The sequence below is a fragment of the Dama dama genome, chromosome 20 (assembly GCF_033118175.1).
Source record: "Dama dama isolate Ldn47 chromosome 20, ASM3311817v1, whole genome shotgun sequence".
Classification (NCBI taxonomy): domain Eukaryota; kingdom Metazoa; phylum Chordata; class Mammalia; order Artiodactyla; family Cervidae; genus Dama; species Dama dama.
The window spans coordinates 91,280,962-91,304,188 of NC_083700.1; the positions used below are offsets into that span (position 1 = coordinate 91,280,962).

General features: G+C 36.4%; 1 protein-coding gene across 5 annotated transcripts; it reads right to left on the minus strand.

The window, feature by feature from the left end:
* Positions 1-636: 636 nt before the first annotated feature.
* On the minus strand, positions 637-22,781 carry BTF3L4 (basic transcription factor 3 like 4). 5 transcript variants are annotated; one of them, XM_061121903.1, is made up of 6 exons: positions 22,659-22,781; positions 19,386-19,452; positions 15,701-15,814; positions 2,605-2,806; positions 1,697-1,756; positions 637-1,170 (listed from the first exon to the last, which is right to left on the minus strand). In XM_061121903.1, the coding sequence occupies exons 2-6, from the start codon at positions 19,437-19,439 to the stop codon at positions 1,124-1,126; spliced, it is 477 nt and encodes a 158-aa protein (XP_060977886.1). In that variant the 5' UTR covers positions 19,440-19,452; positions 22,659-22,781; the 3' UTR covers positions 637-1,123. The 5 variants fall into 5 exon arrangements, with proteins under 5 accessions (XP_060977886.1, XP_060977888.1, XP_060977887.1 ...); XM_061121905.1 differs by lacking the exon at positions 22,659-22,781 and adding an exon at positions 22,394-22,527; XM_061121904.1 differs by lacking the exon at positions 22,659-22,781 and adding an exon at positions 20,605-20,623.
* Between the last annotated feature and the right edge of the window lie 446 nt (positions 22,782-23,227).

A 23,227-nucleotide genomic window follows, 5' to 3' on the forward strand; every position in this document is an offset into this window, starting at 1 on the left:
TAGAGGAACGGTTGAAGAAGTCCTCCTGGGGCCAGTACCATTTCACAGAATGCGCGTTTGTGCTGGGGAATGAGTCTATGGCCTATTTTTTCTGATTTGAAAGAACATTCCCAACTTCAACCTTGCTGAAAAAGAGGCATTTTTGCACCTGCTATTAAGAACAGCTAGAACACAGGATAAGGCTGGCATAAAATTATTTAGCAAGCACATGCTAGCTATTCCAGTTTGAAATCTACCAAGCTGTAAAATCAAAAAGATTAAAAAGTTGAAGACGGAGCTGTTGTTTCTCAAAGATGAAGAAACCATCTTACAAAAAGAGGGATTAGGCACTCACTTAACTCTATACGGAGAACATCCTTCTCAAGCTAGATGGAAGATGAGGAAGAGCATTGCTACAGGCTGACCAGGCCATTTGGAGACCGAGAGGAGAGGAAACAAGGCATTCAGAAAGAAAGCTAGTAGAAGAAGTTCTTCTGGGTCTAACTAGGTAAGTGAATCTAAGGCAACTGCACCAAAGATATGCTACCCATCATGCCAGCCTGTAGCTGGTGGCAAAATATCTCAAGACATTTTAAGCCCAGAAAAATATATGAGAAATATGTTAACCAAGCAAATTAAAACCAAAACTTCCAAGGGTAGAATCTTCTCAGATTTGAAATCCAAGACCCTCACTTTTTATTAATTCTGTGCATCATTAGAAAAAATAAAAAGTAACAAATGTAAAGATTTGTTTTATTTCTACTGGGGTAAGGAGGAGGATAAATAAAACTGTTTTCCAATTTGCTCTCCACTGTATACACACATATCCACACACACACATACACACATACACACACCTAAAATACCCCAACAAAAAACAAAAAAACCATGAATCAAAAACCAAAAGACCCTCAAACTGCACCAACACTTCATATTTTGACCAAAAGAATAGATCCTGGGAGGAAGTGCAAAATGCAAAATTAAATGACCAAAAATTGCTGAATAAACAGCATTATTAATATACAAAATATTTATATTACTGAACTAGTAACAGTTGATGTTCTCCGTGTCTGTAAAACTTTGGAACCACATAGCTGATTTGTTAAATCTAGTCCATGCCAGCTTCCAAAAATCAGAAAAGATCTTAGTTAGCTTCATTCTTTGATGCCTCATCAAAATTTTCTACGAGATCTGAAAAAAAAAAAAGTTAATGAGTTAAATATACAAAAAAAAGTAAATGCAATCCCTATCTTCTGGCTCAACAAATACTGCTACCAGAATTAGCCTGAAAAGACACAGGACAAGAGGCAGAAACGAATTGGGGGCATTTCACTGATAATGGTTCAATTTCTGCTTAAAATAGAAACCTTAAGGAAATGTTAGTCCTTTTTTGCCTAAGCAAACTACTAAGGTGAACAGCGTTTTCATATGCCAATCATAATTTCTACAGAAATGCTATAACGTAAATTTATAATCACAGTGATTTCAATTTAATAAAGGTATATTCTAACTCAGTAAATGCAGCAGAGCTTTGTGTGACGATTTCTGATTCCACATTCTAAACGGGAGGGTTTTTTCATTAGACTGAATGCACATCATTATGAATCCATTTAAATTCACAAGCTCACCATCAACAAAAAACTGAAATATCATCACAGTGAATTAAATGAGATAAACAGGATGCTAAAAGTCTTAAAACTAAAGAAAGGTCACTTACCTGGAACATCATCCTCCTCTTCATCAATGTCTTCTGGTTTTGGGGTTTTGCTATCCAGCACTACAAAAAGTTTACTTTAAAATTAGTCACTGAGAACAAAGACCTTTATGGAACACTTACAATGTTTATCTTTTTTGCCTGTCTACATAGTTTATAGAAACAAATCTTACATAGCTGTTCAGGAGAAGCTAAATATTGTCTAATCTAAATGCCATATCTTCTATTTAATACAAAAATTAATAGAAGTTTTGCTTCTTTAGATATACACTAAATATGGTTGGCAATCTCAATGTGTAGTGAAGGTACAACATGCAAAATGGAATAATTTAGGCGAGTTTAAATAAAAACATTATAGTTAAATTTCTTTTCCAAATTCCATATTCTTCAAATAAAAAATTCAACATTCAAGATTTTTTCTATCTTATTTGCATAAAAGTATCGAGCTTTGTAGAATGAACACTGAAATAAAAGGCTCTGATTTTCAAGAATGACAAGACAAATTTGAAACCAGGACTATCTTGGACATTCAGAACTTACAGTTGCTGCATTTGTAGTATAATCAACAATATTAAATGAAAATACAGTTCTGTGTGATATCACTATCTTCTTGTTATTAGTCAGAAGTAAATACCAAATCAACTATTTATAAAATAGCCTGCAGATCCTGGTACTTTCCTTTTAGGTAATTACCTCCCAACTCTCTATATTACTACCAAATGTATCCGAAGAGTCTATAGACTACACTGCATTAATCATTAAAGGAACAAACTCAAAAATTTATGAAGCATACAAGTAACATTATAAAAGTAAAATTTATGAACAGGCAAATCCTTTCAGCATGACATAGATACCTTTAAATCATTAGGTTCTTTAAGTAAGCTGAGAAGGGAAAAAGGCTGAAATCTCACCTTGCCGAGGGAACTGTTCAGCTAACTTCCTAAGACTTGTTAAGCTGTCAGCACCAAGCTGACTTAATATTCCAGGAAGCATTTCTGTGATTGGTTTGGCTTCTGCATGGCCGGTAATTGCAAAGGTGTTGGCAGAAAGGGAAGCTTGGACTTTGGGATTGTTGAAATGAATAACTGTCCCATCATCTTTAATCATGTTCACCTGTATGGTCACAGAAAAAAATGTATTTCACATATTTGGTACAACTCAAAAAAATCTGTTTAAAAAACAATTAAAAACAATTCTTGTTTTTTACCTGGTAGGTGGTTTGCAATCCCGATGTAATAATTATCTAAGCAGTGAATTTGGGTGGAAAAACACCCTAGCAACAAAGTAAAATGGTGTTTATGGCACAAATTACTAGGATGGTAAAGAAATAATCGCTTTATTATAGAATCTAGATTCTATTATTTTGTTGTTATTGGACGTGCCACATGGCTTGCAAGATCTTAGTTCCCTGACTAGGGAATGAACCTGGGTCCAAAACAGTGAAAATGCCATGTCCTAGCTGCTGGACTGCCAGGGAATTCCCTAGAATCTAGATTTTAAATTCAAAGATTTCTACTATGAGAAGGAAGATCAGGCCCACATTTTTTAAAAAAGGTAGTTATCAGCCAAGAATTGGCTTCTTAATGAAATTACCCATTACTCAATTTACACTATCAAACTAAATCCATACAGATACTACTGTATCTGTACAATAGTTAGCATCTTACTTATGGAACAGGTGGTAAGGAGATAATAGTGTATCGTAAAAATAACCACTGAAAACCCATAAAGAACACTCAGAAATTAAATCAATCAGGGTTTTACTCTTGAATACCTAGTAAATTTACAAAAGTTTCAACTTGTTTTCCTCATGTCATTCTTTGTAGGAGATTTTGTCAGTTCCTCTAATCCTTTTAAGTAAAGCTTCTCAACAACCTTCAATAACCCTTGTAAATGACAAGAAGTTCTCCCACTCAGTTGTCTAGCCATCTGAACATTTATCAGTTACTAGGAAACCCTTAAAATCATCTCCATATTCTTTCAATAGCTTTCTTCAATATGAACCGCTTCAGATTTAATCTCATCCATTGCCTGGGACTCACTGAAAAGGAAGGTTGAATGTGTGTGCACTATGTAAAATGTTATTTTTCTCTCTCACTCTTGCTGTGTTTTAGTAGAGTCCTATGTATTATATTTGCATGTAAGTTAAATGTGTAAATAATGTGATTACACTATGCAGTTGACTTCACTGGGTAAGATACCTTGGTGGTAACATGCTTATTAAACAAAAAGATTAGGAGAGTTAATTCTTGGCTACTTTAGAAGCATTTCATGGTCCATCCAAAAACTGCCCTTGTCACAATCAAGCAGAGATGCTGAGTGTTCTCCATGGTCAGTGGAAGTGGGCTTTTCTTCCTCAGAGGTGATCACCACCACTGACACACAGCACCAGAAAGGAAGGGGAAGAAAGGGGCTTCTAAATTTCAGGCAAGACCTGGAACACAGAGAAAATAAAGGCAAGTCCCCTAGAAAACTGTAACTAAATCCCACAAATACTATACAGAGTAAGCATTCAATCCAACTGAACAAAAATCATGAGTTAAAATTAATTTATGTTAACTTTAGAAAAAAATAAACTATGTACTTCTGAAGATAATTATTGTGTAGGTAGAAAAGTTCAATGGAAAAGTAGCTTAAAGTATGAGAGGAATGGTGTGAGAAGGCAGAAGTGGCATAGTAGATGTGAAATGGGATGCTTTTCTGGATCTGTCCCAGAATCACATAATTTTAGTATGGGAAAAGAATAAAGATATGGTAGGACTATGTTTTTCCAAATCAAGACCCATCACTTAACTTAATAAATGACTTCTATAGCACTACCAGGGGTGAAAAGTGTCTCAACATTGGAATATGAGATATATTTTATTTACAAACACTACAGTCACAAGAGATTTAAAATCAGTACTGCTCAAGAAAAGTCAGGCCATGTATTTGTTGAACTTAGAGGTCTCCTAGTTCAAATCTTATCTCCTAATGATAAGAGTTCTTGGTTAAGCAATACTGTTGTTCAGTAAGCAATATACCCAAGGACAAATAACCGATTATGTGCAAACTCAGAACTTAAACCTAGGTTTCCCAACTTTATATTTAGTTTCTTTTCTATGATGTCATTCACATTCTTAAACACCTATTTGTCTATAAAAATTCAATTGTGTGGCACCATAAAAGCTTGTCAGAGAATTATTCATCTCAGAGTACAGGTTAAGTAACAGCAGATATATGAATAATATATGCCATATCTATTCCATGTCAGATTGTAAAATAGAAATTTATTAATGGTTGTTTTAAATGAGGTTGTGTAAAAGATGTAACTTCATGAATAGAAAGGTCCAGAAACAGGTGGAGAATTTAATTTTAGAGTAGATAGAATGAAATACTAGAGGTTACAAAGGCCAGAATTTTTTATTTCAGTCTAACATTCCTTCCCCTCTACTGAGCAAATAACATGGTTATATAAGGCTCCTAGATACAGGCTATTAGAACTATCAAAGGATTAATTATTGAGCAAGCAAGATGAACAAGACACTTCCCAACTCTTTTAGAGGCAAAAGGAAGGATAAGGAATTTGTTGAATTAACAAAGCAAACTGTATGCATTTCATATGAAGACCTCACTTTCTCCAGTGATTTTACTGCTGTTTGGTCTACGTTAAATCATACAACCTATATATAGTATAAGGACAAGGAACTGACTGTTAAACTAGATACCATACCAGCTCTCAGGTCCCTTTTTCAATCAATCAAGTATCCCCTTTATGTCACAGTGCTTTTTCCACTTAACAGGTAGCTGAGGTAAAGAATGCTACTTGAATTAGACAGGAAGAGGCTTTTTTTTTTTTTTTGACCCCAGTTCAGAACTCCAGATGCTCTTGCTCTTATTTTTCACTGTAATAATACTGACATGTTTTGAAGTTACCAGAAACTACTACGTCCTCTCATGTATAGTGTATTTATATATGCTGTTTTCACTGTTTAGAAGAACATTTTCCTGCTTCTCCACATTGCAAGTTCCCATTTATCCAAGACATGGGTCAGGTGCTTCTTTCTATGTGAAAACTTAAGGTGGTTTATGTACCTTCTGACTTCATGAAAACTGATACTATACAAAATTATCTTGTAGTATAATTGTGTTTGTAATCTTTGACCTTACTAGAAGAGGAATTCCTTGAGATTAGAGGTCACTGTCTTATGAGACACAGCATTCCCTCAAGTGACATAACAGTCACTCAAATTTGCTGAATGAATCAACACCTCTTATACAGCTTATTCTGAAATCATGGATGCTATCAGACCTCAATACCTCAAATGGTAGATGAGGGGTCATGTTAAGGTTTAGAAATAGCAACAATAGTTCCTCCAATGGAGATTCCCAGAACCTCTGGGGCTATTTTTAGGCTTGTCTTTTCCTATTGTTCTGCCCTTTCTGAGTGAGCCCAAATGCTCTACAGAATCCAGGCAACTGCTGGGTGGCCCAATTATACTATCAAAACCTTAGCAACCCCTGCCACTGCTAGCCTTTGAATAGGGTACATACATTAACCACAGCAGCCTTCTAGATGCTTTACTACACAGTGGGTAAGTTTTTGTGGCTATAAAGAAGCTTACAAAGTTATAATTGACCCCACAGCTCTTGCTGGTAACTGCCCTCTCAGTTCAGAGAGGAAATTTAAATTCTGCTATGTGATTTTTTGCGTGTGTGTCTCCAAGTCCCCATTAGGCCAGTTAGCTGCAGTTCATAATTGACAGCTGTCTTAATATCAAGTTTTATTGCTACTCCTTCTTATATGTAGTGGTACTTAAATGTTTATCAGAAAATTAATCTTCTATTGTCTTCCTGTTATATTTTAATGGAGGTGAAATAATAAACATTTTAAGAATAAGGCACATAAGTGTCTGGATTTTGTAAGGCTAAAGGATGTCAGATTTTGAAGATTATGGCCTCTGCATTCCCATAAGTCAGCATCTTTCACATTGAATCCTTTTAAGCGCCTGCTTATTTCTGGCTAGTATGAGGCATAACCTATTATTATTGATAAGAGTGAAAGTTAACAGATATCATTAGACTATATGATAATGCTGGGATCATTTTCCCTTATGCTATAGTGGCAAGAATCTGATGAGATGGATTCTCTGTAGCTATGCTGTAGATAGTGTAAAATGGCATACCCTTTCTGAAAATCAATTTGGCAATATGGATGAAAAGTTCTAAAAATACTAATGATCTTTCAGTCAGTAACTACATTTCCAAGAATCTGTCTGGAGGAAATCAGAAATGAAGATAAATATTTATGTATATATGAGTCTAATATGGGATTCTTTACTATCACAGCATTATAATGCATAATAAATGAGAAAAAATGTTAAAATATGCTATGTTCACATATTGGAATATATACAGACACTCAGACTGATGCTTAAGAGTTTTTTACTGACAGGAAACAATTTTTATAATACTATTCAAAAATGGAAGGGTTTTAAATTGTACATCTAGCTGTAGTCTCAGATATGTTAAGTATATATGCATATAAAGATGGGAAAGAAAGACACTAATAATAATAATAATAATAATAAAGACACAACTAATAATAATTATTTCTGGGTAATGGAGTTATGATTGAATATTAATATTTTTTCATATTTTTTGTATACCCCTAACTTTCTGTAAAAGTTATAACTGGGGGGGAAGCTGTTTTAAAAACAAAAGATGTTTCTCAATAAACAAGTGGATAATATGTGGTATTACCCACAGAATGGAATATTATGCAGCAATAAAAGGAGTAAAGTTCTGATACACATTAAACATGCATAAATCTTGAAAACAAGCTAAGTGAAGTAAGTCAGACATGAAAGGACAACTATTTTATGATTCCACTTCCAGGAAATATCTGTAACAGGTAAGACAAAGAAAAAGTAGGTTAGAAATTATCAGAGGCTGGGAGAAAGAGGAATGAGGAGTTATTACTTCTAATGGGTACAGAGTTTCTTCTTTTTTTAAAAAAAATATTTATTGAGCTGTGCCGAGTCTCCGTTGCAGCACGTGGAATCTGTAGTTGCCGCATGTGGGATCTAGTTCCCCTCCCAGGGATCGAACCCAGGCCCCCTGCATTGGGACTGCAGAGTCCCAGCCACTGGACCACCAGGCAAGTCCCTGGGTACAGAGTTTCTATTTGGGATTATGAAAAATTGTGGAAATAGACAATGGTGCTGGTTGTAAAACACTGTGAGTGTAATTAATGTCACTGAATTGTATACTTACAAATGCTTAAAATGGAAATCTAATTCTGGAGCTCTCCAGTGGACTGATGAGTCTGAACTTTTAAAAGCAACCTATATGATTCTGAAAAAAAGTGGTCCCAAGACCAATCTGAGAACTAATGAAGCAAATATAGTAATGACAAAATTTTGTGGAAATAATAGTTTCAGTGAGGTGGGAAAGAAAAGGAGACACCAAAAGAAATAAGGATAAAACAAAGGAGGAGAAAGGGCAAGAAGCAAAGCACAAAATTTTAAGGAGAGTGTTGGCAAATGCTACAGAGTATCAGTGAAATGATGATGAAGAGGAAGCAGGATAACAGGTGAAATCATCTGTAAAAGAAAAAAGGAAAAAAAAAAGAAAAAAGAAAAAAGGGTAGAGCATTCCCTGGCAGTCCATATTAACAAACTGAGGAATAAAAAGCATAGGACATCTCAACAGATGCTGAAAAAGCTCCTGATAAAATTCAACATCCATTTACATTGAAAACTCTCCAGAATGTGGGCATATAGGTGACTTACTGCACCATAATAAAGGCCACATATGATAAACCCACAGTTAACATCATACTCAATGGTGAAAAGCTGAAAGCATTTCCTTTAAAATCAGGAACAAGACAGGGATACTCACTCTCACCATTTTTATTCAACATAGTTTTGGAAGTCCCAGCCACAGCAATCAGAGAAGAAAAAGAGAAAAAAAAGGAATCCAAAATGGAAAAAAAGTCATAAAACTGTCACTGTTTGCTGATGACATGACAGTAGTATTCAGAGAAAATCCTAAAGATGTCACTGAAAAATTACTATAGCTCATCAATGAACTTGGTAAAGTTGCAGGATACAAAATTAATATACAGAAATCTGTTACATTTCTATACACTAATATGAAGTATCAGAAAGAGAAATTAAGGAAACAATCCCATTTACTATCACATCAAAAAGAATAAAATACCTAGGAATAAACCTCCCTAGGGAGGCAAAAGATCTATACTCTAAAAACTATTATGATGCTAATGAAAGAAATTGAAGATAACATAAACAGATGGGAAGATATCATATTCTTGGATTGGGAGGCCATACTTGTCAAAATGACCACATCACCCAAGGCAATCTATAGATTCAATACAATCCCTATCAAATTAACAATGGTATTTTTCATGGAACTGGAACAAAAAAATTTTTAATTTGTATGGAAATTAAAGATCCTGAATAGTCAAAACAATCTTGAGAAAGAAGAATGGAGCTGGAGGAATCAAGCTCCTTGACTTCAGACTACATTACAAAGTTACAGTAATCAAAACAGTTGATACTGGGTTTCCCTGGTGGTCCAGTGGTTAAGAATCTGCCTCATAATGCAAGGGACACTGGTTCGATCCCTGGTCCAGGAAGATCCCACATGACACAGGGCAACAAAACCCATGTACCACAACTATTGAGTCCATACTCTGGAGCCCATGAGCTGCAATGACTGAGCCCATGCACCACAACTACTGAAGTCTGTGCACCTACAGCCCATGCTCCACAACAAAGAAGCCACCACAATGAGAAGCCAGTGCCCCACAAACACAGAGTAGCCCCTGCTCACTGCAACTAGAGAAAGCCTACACATAGAACGAAAACCCAGTGCAGCCATTAAAAAAAAAAACTGCATGATACCGGCAAGAAAACAGACACATAGATCAACGGAAGAGAATTGGAAATCCAGAAATAAACCCACGCACTTTTGGTTAATTAACCTATGACAAAGAAGGCAAAAATATACAATGGGAAAAAAGACAGTGGGAAAACCGGACATCTACATGTAAAAGAACACCATATACAAAAATAAACTCAAAATGGATTAAAGATCTAAATGTAAGACTGGATACTATATAACTCCTAGAGGAAAACCCAGGTAGAACACTCCTCAATGTAATTTCAGCATTATTTGTTTGGATCTGTCTCCTAGAGTAATGGAAATAAAAACAAAAATAAACAAATGAGACCTAATTAAACTCAAAAACTTTTGCACAGCAAAGGAAACCATAAACAAAATGAAAAGGCAGCCTACTCAATGGGAGAAAATATTTACAAATGTTATCAACAAGGGATCAGTTTCCAAAATAAACAGCTTAATATCAAAACCAAAACAAAAACCAAATAACCTAATCAACAAATGGACAGAAGACCTAAATAGACATTTCTTCAAAGAAGATATTATACAGATGGCCAGAAGGCACATGGAAAGATGTTCAATACTGCTAAATATTAGAGAAATGCAAGTTAAAACTACAATGAAGTATCACCTCATAAGCCATCATTAAAAAACCTACAAATAATAAATGCTGGAGAGGCTGTAGAGAAAAAGGGAACCCTCCTACATGGGAGTGTAAATTGGTGCATCCCCTATGCAGAACAGCACAGAGGTTTCTCAAAAAACTAAAAATAGAGTTACCATATGATCCAGTAATCCCATTCCTGGACATATATCTGGACAAAACTCTAATTTGAAAAGATACATGTATCCCAATGTTCAAAGGAACACAATTTACCAGAGTCAAGACATGAACAACCTAAACATCCATCAACAGATGAACAGATAAAGAAGGTGTGGAATATACACACAATGGAATATTACTCAGCCATAAAAAGGATGAAACAATGCCATCTGCAGCAATATAGATAGACCTAGAAATTATAAAGTTAAGTGAAGTAATTCAGTCATTATATATATGACTGAATCACTCTGGTGTACATTTGAAACTAAGACAATGTTGTAAATTACTATAATTCAATTTTTTAAATGGTTAAAAAATTTTAAATAGTTAAATTTTTTTTTTTTAATTTTAAATGGTTAAAAAAGGATTTGCACACAGGGAACGGAAAAAAAGGTTAAAATGGCAGATTTTATGCTATGTTTATTTCCACATAAAAATGTGGAAAAACATAAAACCAAAAAAGCAGGGTATTTGGGACTTCCCTTGTAGTCCCATTGTTAAGACTCCATGCTCCACTGAGGGGTATGGGTTCGATCCCGCTTAGTGAACTAAGATCCCACCTGCTGGCAGCACGGCCGGAAAAAAAAAAGATATCCAAAGAAACTAAGACTGCCATGTAATAATAAGGTCAATGGGACAGAGTGCTCCTCTTTAATTCTCCTGCACTCAGAGCTGTACACCCATTGCACCTGATGCTCTAGGTTGAAGGAAGAAGGAACTACAGTAAGGGTCAACCAGTAACTTTAGGAACTTTAAGTCCTTTTGCTGTACAAGTGGTTCAAGAAAAGGAAAATATGAACAGTAAAACTTATGTGTACAATTACAAAATTTAAATTCCCAGTCCTAAGTTTTCTCCTGAGCTCCAGCTGTCTATGACTAACTTCTTGCTAAACAATTTCACCTAGAATAATCAGTATCTCTTACATTTAACAGGCCCCCAAAAACCTGGGATGTCCATGGGAGTCAGCATGCTATAGACTATAAATGATGAATAAACACAGTTCCTGCTGTCAAGACTCTTGTAATCAAGAGACTACGGCAAACAGACTACTTGGTTAATAAGAAAGTAATCATACCTTACAATATGAGGTGGTAATAATAAACATATTCTAGCAGAGCAATTTAAGTTAAGGGGAGTGGAAGGACAGAGAAAGCGTTGATTATTATGCCTGGAAAGAAGGGAAGGTTTCACAGAGACAGAGTATACCTTAATTAAGATAGAAGCTGTCCTCTGAAGATAACAGTAAAACTCCATGAAGCAACTAAACCATCTGAACCAGAGAAGCAGATTTTTGGTGACATTTCTTACCAAATACATCAGAAAAAATCAATCGTCTCTGAGAAAAGAAAACAGATTCTACTTTTGATAGATTCATGTTATCACCAGGGTGACAACACCATCTCTATATTCCATCAGATTACTAAAGAAGCAGCACATCTAAGTATCTTCAACTGCCATAGAATGTAAGAATTTTTCAGGAACTGAGTTCTGGATTATACTCTCAGAGTTCACATAGGCATTCCTTCCTAAAACCTGGTTAGTTACTTGGCTTCTTTGTATGAAACAGTCTTTGGCACTCCCCTGCCCCTTTCTGACAGCTTTGGATTTCTGTCTTTGGTGACAGGTCAAAGAAATCTACATACAATTAAACTTATTACCTCAAATCAACAACTAATTAACACATAAAGATCAGTGAAATCCCTCTTAATTCAAACAGTCCTTTAGCTTTTACATATTTGAAGAGGACATAAATTAAGCATTAGGAGAGGAAAAAATAATTGCCAATACTGAAGGCTTAGAAAGTAAGGTTAGAATTTTACTAGGCAAACGTGCAATGAGTTTTTGAAACCCACCACTGATCTCTCTGTGCCCAAGCCACCAAACTGATTACTTTCTACTGGTTTGATGTTTTGAAGGTCAAAGGATAGAAAACATAGTAATGTTATTTTTGTCTTAAAATGTTACCATTGCGATCTTCTCTTACCATTCCTATCTGCTCTTTTCAAAAGTTTTTATCTACTTTCCTTAAACTGCCAAAACCCCAGAAGATAGTATATTCCAGAGTTTAGCACTTTGAAAAAGTTCAAAACAGCCCAAACTGTAATTAATGTGTTTATTCTAAGACATATATATTTTTTCCTATTTTAATGTTTCTGAAAACTGCATGTTTTCATGTATACATTTAAGGTAGTAGTTTCTTTTTTCTGTTTTTAAAGTGTGTCATCATTTTCTTGAAGAAAAAAATTGTTTAATTATAGTAACACAAATGTAATGTTTGAGGCAAACCAGATTATATACTAGATATGCCTAAATAAAATTATTTTAGATCTGCAAAGTGTTATATAAAGTACAAATATCTTGGTTCTCAAAAAATCAATTTTAGAAAGAGGGAAAGAAGGAAAAAAGTAAAACTTCCCATTTTAGGCTCAAGCATTCAGAAATTTTATAGCTGTTACTTCATGTTGTTAATTTTCTTTATCTGTATTTTCTCTGTATAACTAGTCTGTGAGGACTGGAAGACGTCACTTGTGTACCCATATGGAGGTAGGGGTGCAACAAGAGTGTGTACATGTCTACTGTTGCTATTGTTTCCAGTCGTCCAGTTGTGTCTGACTCTTTGTGACCCCATGGACTGCAGCACACCAGGCCTCCCTGAACCTCACTATCTCCCTAAGTTTGCCCAAGTTCATGTCCATTGCATCGGTATATGCCTATATGTACCATTAGTTTTCTGCGCAACATTTTGGAGCTATGACTCCCCAAACAGAATTGCATTGGCAACACCAACAAAAATGAATTAACAATATAGTTTAATATATGCTGTAATAAAATTAAATACAGAGCATTATGGAGGTACGTAAGAAAGGCATCTAACCTCTCTTTGCATAAATGTGTATGTGTGCTACCAGGAAGACTTCTGGGACAAAATAACACCTACATTAATACCTGAAAAGGAGAAAAAGCAATGTCCTTAGAAATACTTTTGGGAATTTCATTTATCTATGATGGTGTAAGTAATGAATTCTGCATGGCAGGTACTCAATAATACAGGATAAGGCAGGTACTGTCCCTTTCTTTGGTGGGACTTTGGAAGAATGGAGAGGAAAGAGGGGCAGGAGGAGAGGGAAAGGTCAAGAGTGGGCCTAAGTGTAACTAAGAAGACCAAAGCAAGATAAATCAATGGATAAAATGAACTCCCATTTTGACATACTTAGCTCAAATCTGGAATTCAACACTTACCAGCTATGTGATCTTGAACAGGTACCTGACTCTTAAGTCTCAACTTTCTTATCTGTAACCAACAATAACTAATTCAAAGAGATACCGTGGAGCTGAAATGCATAATACATATTTTGTTTATCTGGCTAAGCTGACTAATTAGTTTCCCTACTAGATGTCAGGCTCTAAAGGACAGAGACTATGAATAATATCTTATGCACCACTGCCTAGCAAAATGCTTGGCATACAGCAGATATTCACTACCATTAAATATTCAGTATGATAATTTGAACTACAAAAGTACTATGACCTCAGCACAGCATTATAATTAGGTTTGATTATATTCGGAAGAGATCAAACACTGCTAACTGGTTTGTTATTTCACTATAAAATACTAAAAGTTTTATTAATTATAAGAGCCAGAGAGTTTTCCAAATCTGAACAAAATCAAACATTTAGAAAAGCATGCCCTTGGAGATAAAATCTATACTTCAAGGAGGTAAATAAAATCTTTTCCTCTCTCTAAAGAAGTGTTTTCAACAAAGGGTGATTTGCCCCCCAAAGGACCTGCATCAAAGTCTGGAGACATTTTTGGTTGTCGTAACTGAAGATCTAGTGGGGAGACTCCAAGAATACTGCCAAACATCCTAGAATGCATAGGACAGTTTTCACAATAAAGAATTATTTGGTTCAAAGTGTCAATAGTGTTGAGATTGAGTGGGGAGGGGTAGGAGTTGGGAGGGTAGAAAGATAGGCAAAGATATAAGATTGCCTAAACACTTATTAGTAGGTTAGGTTTAATATTATCAGAGTTCATGTCCATTATTGCAACTTTTTTTTTTTTTTTTTAGTGAAGCTGTAATTTTTAAAGAGAAGCTTAGATTTGCTTTTTCTCAATTATGTCCCAGATAGAGAATGCTCTCTCTGGAAATTATTTTAGGTCAATGAAAATATATGAAAGCTTTTAATAGCTCAGGGGAAAAAAAGCATTTTAAATGCTTAATTTCAAGACTTGCAAATAAAGTTTTAATACTTATCAGAGTAAGAATGCACAGCCATATGAAGCTATAAGGAAAAAAGATACATGTGACTTACCTTCCCTACTATTTTATCAGTACATTAATTTTGAAAGTATAAAGCAGACTTAAACAATATATTTATTTGTTCATATATCCGTGATGGAAAGAATATGTGGCACTTTGCCATTTCACTGCCTTTTCTTTGTTACTCTTCTATTTCTTTAATAGTGATCCTCACCTCCTGCATTGTTTCTGATCTACATTTTACAGCACATGTGCATTAATAATCTACTAAAACTTGTGAGGTAGTATTACACCTGGTAATGATGTAATGAAATCTGATAGTAGTTAAAATTTAAACACTATTATCAAAAATGTAATCATCAGGTAGAAGTAGATCTAGATGGTAACAGATCACAAATAGTTGGTGTTATGATGATTTTTCTTGCATATCAATTTTTGGCTTCTGATCTGAGAAAAGTAGTATCATCAAAATAAAATAATTTTAAAATTAATAGTTTTTGAAATGGTCTAATAAGAAATGCAATTCATGTAAAGCTACTGTGAGAGCTTTCTGAGTAATAATTTGAGAGTCTGTGAAGAGCAGAAAGGTACTCTTATGGGGAAAAAAGTCCACCTTATTGGAATAAATCTTTGGGTTTCCTTATTTCTGTATTATTAGGAAAAAAATCTTATTTTACATTAAAACTAAAGAGTAGGTCCATAATTTTGTTATATATGTAAATATTGGGTTGGCAAAAAGTTCATACAGGTTTTCCGGTAAGACAGTACAGAAAAACCTGAACGAACTTTTTGGCCAACCCAGTACTTTGAGTCTGAAAAGTATAATGAATTCCTTAACCATCTAATAAAATCATTTTTTGACAATCCAATTTTATACAGTAAGCAAATTCAATAGCTCCAGTCCTTCAAAAAGTGAGTATACGATTCATCTAAGCTGATATGTTACATTTGAAAGTCTGGATAATCATTTGTGAATGTTCTGTTTATCCACATAACAATTTTCAAAGTGATCATACCTCTTCAATACCAGCTATATTATTCACAGCCAGTTTTTTTAGAGAACTCTGAAGTTTTTTGTCATCAGCTGTAGCTGTTCTATGTACCACCTTCTTCTTTCTGCGGGCTGTACCCTGAAAGATAACCAAACAAAAGTATTAGCATGCCATGCATTTGATGATTGTAATCACTTGTCTTCCTCTCCATAATATTCTTCCTAAACCTCACATAAAAAATTGCAGACTTAATAGTAATAATTAAAAAGACTTCTCATAGTCACAGAGTTGTGACTGTCAGCCTAACTCAGATTTTTGAAGGTTAGTTTCTAGCCAATTTTTTTCATTCTTTCCAATATCTAGCCTCTGTCATTTTAACACATTGTTTCAAGTGTTTTCTAACAAAAAATTTTTAACTTCAAAATAACCTGAAGTATGCTTTACTTCAACCTTCCAACAATATAAGGAAAGGTTTTTATACTATCTACCACCCTCTAAAGATATTCTGAAACTTTGGAGATTATGACCTAACAGGTAAATGCCTATTCTGTGAGTGTTCTAGAGCCCTAGAACCTAGGAATGAAAAAGATCAAGTTCTTACTTCAAGGAGCACACATTACAATGGGAAGGAAAAATCAATACATAAACAGATTAGATTATTTCAAACAGGATAAATGTATTAAGAAACAAAAAAATAACAGAGCAACAAGAATACTGGGTCAGGGCAAAGCACTACTTTATTAGAATGCTCAGGGAAGGTCCCTCTGAAGAGGTGGTGTATGAGCTGAGACTTATGAAAAGATTTACGGGAAGAGGGATCCAAGAAAAATGAAACAAGAGTGAACCTGTCATTTCTAGACAGAGCAGACCAGTATGACTAGAATAAATAATGGGAAAGGTAGAGGAAAATGAAATCAGAAAGACTGATAAGGGCCAGATCACGTAGCCTAATGTGCCATGAGCAGGAACTGGGCTTTATATCAACTGCAATAGGAAGCTACTGGAAGGTTTTAAGCACGAGAATGGTTTGTTCTGATTTATGATTCTAAAAGATGACTGAGGTTGCTGTGGAAAATGAACTATAATGAGATCAGTCAGGAAGCTACTGTAGAAGTCCAGACGAGAGATGAGGGTTGTGGCAGTGGAGATAGAGCTAAGATAGTCAGAAGAACCAAAAGGACTTGCTGCTGGACTAAATATGGGATATGAGGGAAAAACGGAATCTAGAATGATGTTTAGAATTTTGACCTGAGCAAATGGGTTGAAAATTATACTATTTACTGAGATAGGAAAACTTCACTTCTAAATGGATATTTTGAAACTCTAAATAATTTTTTCCCTTGAAAAACTATTTAAGACAATGAATTAAACTCCTGAGCCAACACTACTCAGGAAATCAGCCTTATAAAGGGTAGGCAGGAGGCTTAGTCTCAGAAACTCCGGTGGGAGTGGAAGAGAGCCCCATGAGTAGCAACAGAGGTTGTAATGAAATCAAGTTAAAGGATGGACTAAGAGAGACTATTAAGATAGATGGCCACTAATCTGTGAAGTGTTCCGGATTCAACTGCTTGCTGGTTACAACTTAAATGATCCTTACGTACCTTAAAATCAACTTGTCTATAAGTTCATCAGCCCACCAAAATATTCTTCCTATACTTCCTAATTTTCATAGCTCTAAAACTAGAAATTTGGAGGCCATCCTAGACTCCTCTCTCACCTCTGTTCCCCACATTCTATCCATCATTAAGTTGTGTCATATACAACCCCTAAATTTGTGTCCCACGTACTACAAGCTGTAGCTTCTCCTCTATGCCAACTTGTTTTATTTCATTTTCCACAATGCCAGTATCTACCTTTTAAAATCACTGTTACTGTTTTTTCTTAAAATTCTTCAGTAGTTGACCTTGCCTATGGGATAAAATCCTAATCTTAGTATGACACACAAAACTATGATCTGACTCTAAATTACCTGTTTCATTTGCTGCCATTCTTTATCCATTATAAACTCTAGTTGTAACAAATTAAAGCAAGCCATTCCACTAAGCATCATGCCATCCACTAAGCATCTTAGCATCCTATATGCACTTGCATGTGTGAGAATAACAATCTCCCCCTTCACCCTATCTACTTGTTCTCATACCTGTTGTTTATTCTTCAAATCTCTGCTCAGTGATGACTTCCTTGACTCAGGTGCACCTTAAACTTCATTTTAATATTTACTATTCTGTAGTGTAATTGTGCAGAGAAGGCAATGGCACCCCACTCCAGTACTCTTGCCTGGAAAATCCCATGGACGGAGGAGTCTGGTAGGCTGCAGTCCATGGGGTCGCTAAGAGTCGGACATGACTGAGTGACTTCACTTTCATTTTTCACTTTCATGCATTGGAGAAGGAAATGGCAACCCACTCCAGTATTCTCGCCTGGAGAATCCCAGGGATGGGGGAGCCTGGTGGGCTGCCGTCTATGGGCTCGCACAAAGTCGGACACAACTGAAGCCACTTAGCAGCAGTCGCAGTAGCAGTGTAATTCTGAGTGCATCTCCCTTCCAAGCTGAACTGTATCAAGAGCAGGAAACCTTGACTTATTTATCTACTGTGTGCTTGGCCCATAGCAGTTGCTCAATAAACTAGCTGGCTGACTGTGCCAACCTTCTGGCTTAAAATATACAATAGTGATGTGCTATATCAAGCTCTTCCAGGTATGTGTTTCTTGAATAGTCCTAATTTTTGCACTGATACATTACATTACTTCCTGCTACAATGTGACTAGTACTTTAGCTACATGAATTTGTTGCTATGACTCTAGAGTCAGATAACTGTATTACTAGGAAAGAAGGAGAAAGTATTAATACTAGTTGTTTCTTCCCTTCCCCCTCTCCTGTTCCTATCCCCAGGAGCTATAGTTATTATCAAAGTAAATGACAGAGTGGGGCTGCTACACACTGTCCCACCTATCCCCTCCCTAGGTCTGAGGTAAATACTATTCTTGCTTTTCCTTTTACAAAGATTGTATTGAGCAGAGATAAAGGTAGAATATTCTCCTTGAGGCCAGGGTTGGAACTGAAGGGAATCAAAGATTTTCAGTGATCAGAACTAACTCTCCCTTAAGTTTCAAAGTACATGGAATAAGAATGCTCATGTTCACATTCACCAATACAGAAAAACAAGTAACAATTTGGGAGGAAAACCTAGCAATGAACAAAGGTACCATTAGCTTTTGCATCTCCCATTGTAAACCTAACTGAAGCAGTAGGGGTATCAAGTCAAGATAAGGTAACCTCAATATCCAGGAATATCTGAGGGTGGGTCTAACATAATAACAGCTGTCTTTTAGTAAGTGTCTAGTCTGTGTCAGACACTGTTTGAGGTGTTTTAAAAATATTACTCTAATATTTAGAAGCATCTTATATAGGATCATTTTTATTTTACAGATGCAAAAATGGAAGCTTAGCAAGATTAAATAACTTGTTCATATCATTTAACCACCAGAATGTTAAAAAGTGTCAAAGGTGGCTATTTCAATTGTACCCATCAGAGAGATATCTTCTAATTACCTATTTTAGATCTAGACAAGTTACTTTCAAATTGGAATGTGGTTTAATCTTGATTAGTTTTAAAAATTTTAGATTTTCAATGACCACAAATCCAAAATAATACTACTATCTGGTAATAACACATTCTCCTATCAATTTTTCTTATGCCACACTCACCTTGCCCCCTATCCGGACCTGAGCCTGAAGTTTGGCTAACTTTTCTTGATTCATGCTGTTGGTAAATCTAGGGGGGGAAAAATAAATTTGTTAAAGTCACTGTTTTATTTACCAAAACAAAATAACTGTTTATACAACAGTACCTTCTGGTTCACTGAACCTGTAATATGCACCACCACCATAATAATATTGTCTATATTTTTAAAAATATTAATAATTTTTTCTAGCTTCATAAGTCAGAGAGCAAAAGAACCAAAATTAAGAAACACCAAGAGGGAGCTGTATATACAAACAGAAAATAGAATTGAGATTCAAAGTTACTTACTTGAAGATCCCTCCTTAAAAGTGTAATTCGGTACTTTGGTACTCAATAAAACCTAATCAATTCTAAAATCTCTGTAGGTACACCAGTTTCTTCCCCAAAGATTTTTACAGAAGAGAGCTGTTAGCAAATTAGCACAACTTTTTTTTTCTCTCAAATCATATTCTGTATTATTTTTTTAAATCATAGAAGACAAAAGAAAGAAAAATCTGGACAAAGAAAAAAATTCAATAGGCTATCTAGCTGTCAAGATATGAGGTAGTCATGGCATCCTATATTCAAGGTTAGGTGGTATGTTAATAATAGGAAAAGAGAACCAGATTTTCAGACATTCGGTGCTTCTGCAGCACTTTCCACAGAGTTCGTTCAACACCTTGCACTAACATAGTATGTCATAACTGTCAAGACAGTCTTGCACATAAGGTAAAATACCTCCTTGCACAATTTGACAAAAACCTATCTCTGCTACATTAATATGAAATTTTGCAGGGAAGAGGGGAATCTTAAAAATAAACTTTTAAAGGCTAATCTTGATTTTGAAAACTCTAAGTTCATTATAAAGTCAAGAATCCTAGTCTGGTCAGCCCTTTCCTACTAAGGAAAAAAAAGTTCTTCAGTTTATAATGGGTCATAACATTCCACACTATATAAACAAATAAAAGCCAATGTTAAAAGTCTTATTTTACTTGTTCTTAGATCAACAGATCACTACTGAGATACAGCAGAGGGAATAAAGGGTAAGGCTGTTGTCAAAACTTTTTGGTTGATTCTCTAAACTCTTTATAAACATCTTCCAGATGAAAAAGATATTGTTTTCTTCATTTTAGAGATGAAAGAATCAAAGATTATGTAAGTACTAATTATTCTGTATTCTGACACTGTACTTAAGATACAAACCTGTGTATCTTTCTGCTTTAAGGGCGAAGTCCAGTTCCTAAATAACATTTAGAATTTACAATTCTTCAATCTTTACTCAGCACTGTATCACAATGCTCAAGCAGCTAAAAAAATTCTTTTATAGGAGTAAGTGTGAATAGAGTACAAAATCAAAAAGCTTAAGTGTGTGGCAATCTCAACTTAAATCTGACACTGACACTTAAATCTGACACTGACTTAAATTTGCTGATGTAAATCCCAATCTCTACAGTCAGTTTCTATAGTAAAGGACCAAAATTCACTGTTCTCAAAGTAATGCGGCCATGAAGGTGTAGCGAACTAACAAAGAGCCTAAGGAATTTTTTATTTAAAAAGGGGACAAGTGAAAATATTAGAACCAGATACAAGATAAACTTTTTGGGACTATTCTGCATTCTGAAGTATCAATCCCCAAGAGAAGAGATGGAAGAGATGCAAGTCAAAATAGAGCCCTGATCTGTCTGAAACAAAGCCAGAACAAAATTAACTCTTTAAATCAATGTGCAAACAAGAACAGAGTCCATTCTAGGTAATAAGTATAATCAAAAACTTGTTCTCAAGGAGTACCTCAGAGAAAAAGCATTCTAGGGAGGCTGGAAGTTCAAAGTTGGGAGGGGAAGAAGAAAAGTGGTTCTTTGTCTACTACCAGGATGGGGTGCATGGAATTCAAGTAAGAAAGTGGACTGGATTCAGTTTATGAGAGAAGAGATGTCCAGCTCAGAATCTGGAATAGACCTCAAAGATCACCTGCTTTAACTCCCTGTTCCTCAATCAACCTTTCTTTTTATTGTACCTGTTATTTCTGTCCTGTAAAGGATGCCATCTGAAATACTTGAAAGCAGGAGCAGGGTTTAAATCAGAAATACACAAAACAGCTCACATTCCTTCCAATTTAACAGAATTGGAAATAAAAGTCCTCCTAGGCCCAGAAGGGAGAAATAACTTCTTAAGGCCATGATTCGTGAGTTCTTCCTTGGGGATCCTAGGATCTTTTAGTCTTTTCCTCAAAGATGCAAGAAACGGTGCAAATAATGAGGTTATAACCAACATTTACTGAGTGCCTAAGTTTTAAGCATTAGAGTAGGCATTTACACACACCTCATTTTTACACAAGAGATAAAATAAATTCAATCTTTAACCCTGACTTTTTATTATGTGGCCTCTAAGAGAGGCACAGGCTTTGGAATCAGAAGGATCAAGGGTCTACTGCTTAGAGCTTCAGAAACATATTTTACTTCTCTGAACTTATATTCCTTCCGTATTAGAAAAAGTGTAACACCACATACTTCACAGTATTTTTAGTTTTCAGAGTTAAAGATTAAGTTATCAAGCACAGGGTATGGCTCACAGCAGATATTCAAAAACTGGTAACTATTGTTACCACTCAAAGGACAGAGCTGGTACAGTGAAAGACCGTGGGAACGGAAGTTGAAACCACCATTCACTAGATGTGTAACACTGCCTGTCGGTCAATCATCAACTTCTTGACAGCCTACTATGCACCAGGCAGTGTGATAAGGCTAGAATGACGGGCAAGGCAATGTTTCAGAGAGGGTGGCAGCCTTGTAAACAAATCCTGTCATTACAAGGTGAAGAGCAATGCAACGGAATACGACCTCCAGAGCCCGGGGGCGGGGCTTGCTAGCCTCAGTTTCCTTAGCTGTCGAGTGGGAGGATCAAATGAGATGACAGCAGATAGGTGGTATAAAGCTCACAGCGTTATTGTTGTGAATAATGAGGAGTAACAGAACAGAGGCGGGGGACCACCTGCCTCCTGGGACTTGATCTGGGCGGCAACAGCGCTGGCTCGCTCGCCCCCACGGAAAGCGGTGGTGCTGGGGACCTTCCCTCAGGTGCAGACCCCCAGCTGCGCCGCCGGTAACCGACAGGCCAAGCCAGCCGCTTCCGCCCCCACTCAGCGCGCCACGGCGGAAGTGGCAGCACAAGCGGTTGGCGGGTGTCGGAAGAAGAGGGCGGGGGGAGACCGTGCGCAGCGGCCTATGGCCGTGGAGTGGCGGGACCGCCGGGGGTCTCACCTGAAGCAAGGAGGGTCCTCCAACACCAGCACGCGGCAAGAGCAAGATGGCTGCCTCAGTCGAGACAGAGAAAGACGAAGGCGGCCGCGGCGGCGGGAGTGGGACCCACGTGACACATCCTGCCCCGCCTCTCTCTCACCAGAGCAGCCTATCCTGGGAGCGCATATACGAACTACAAAGGCCAAGCCGCTCTGCGCCTCCCAATAGAAACGCGGCAGGTGCAGGTGGCCGCGCTGCATTCTGGAGCTTGCAGTCCGCCTGGAGTTCCATTGTGTCCGTGCCTGCAATTTGTAGGGAACCTGATAAAGGGGAGGTGTGTATTTTTGTTTAGGTTTGTCCTTTTGCCGGTTGTCTTTTCACTAGGCATTAAGTACGCACACGCGCTGCCAAACTTAACTAGGGCGAACTCACTAGTGTGGGGACTCAATTAGCCTCCATTCCGGAGGAGAGACGGGACCTTGCTATACATCAGAGAGGAAAACAAATAACCCAGTTTAAAAACAACAAAAACAAGTAGATTTAAAAAGAAGCTTTGCACTTCTAAGTACCTGCAGTGAATTATGACCTGG

What these genes read in the sequence shown, in the direction of transcription:
- BTF3L4 (XM_061121903.1), bottom strand. Translation starts at nt 19,439, where the DNA reads ATGAATCAAGAAAAGTTAGCCAAACTTCAGGCTCAGGTCCGGATAGGG. An exon ending in TGAACAGTTCCCTCGGCAAG is followed by an intron (nt 1,757 to 2,604) that starts GTGAGATTTCAG and finishes AACTTTTTGTAG; the next exon opens with TGCTGGATAGCAAAACCCCA. An exon ending in AGAGGAGGATGATGTTCCAG is followed by an intron (nt 1,171 to 1,696) that starts GTAAGTGACCTT and finishes TTTTTTTTTCAG; the next exon opens with ATCTCGTAGAAAATTTTGAT.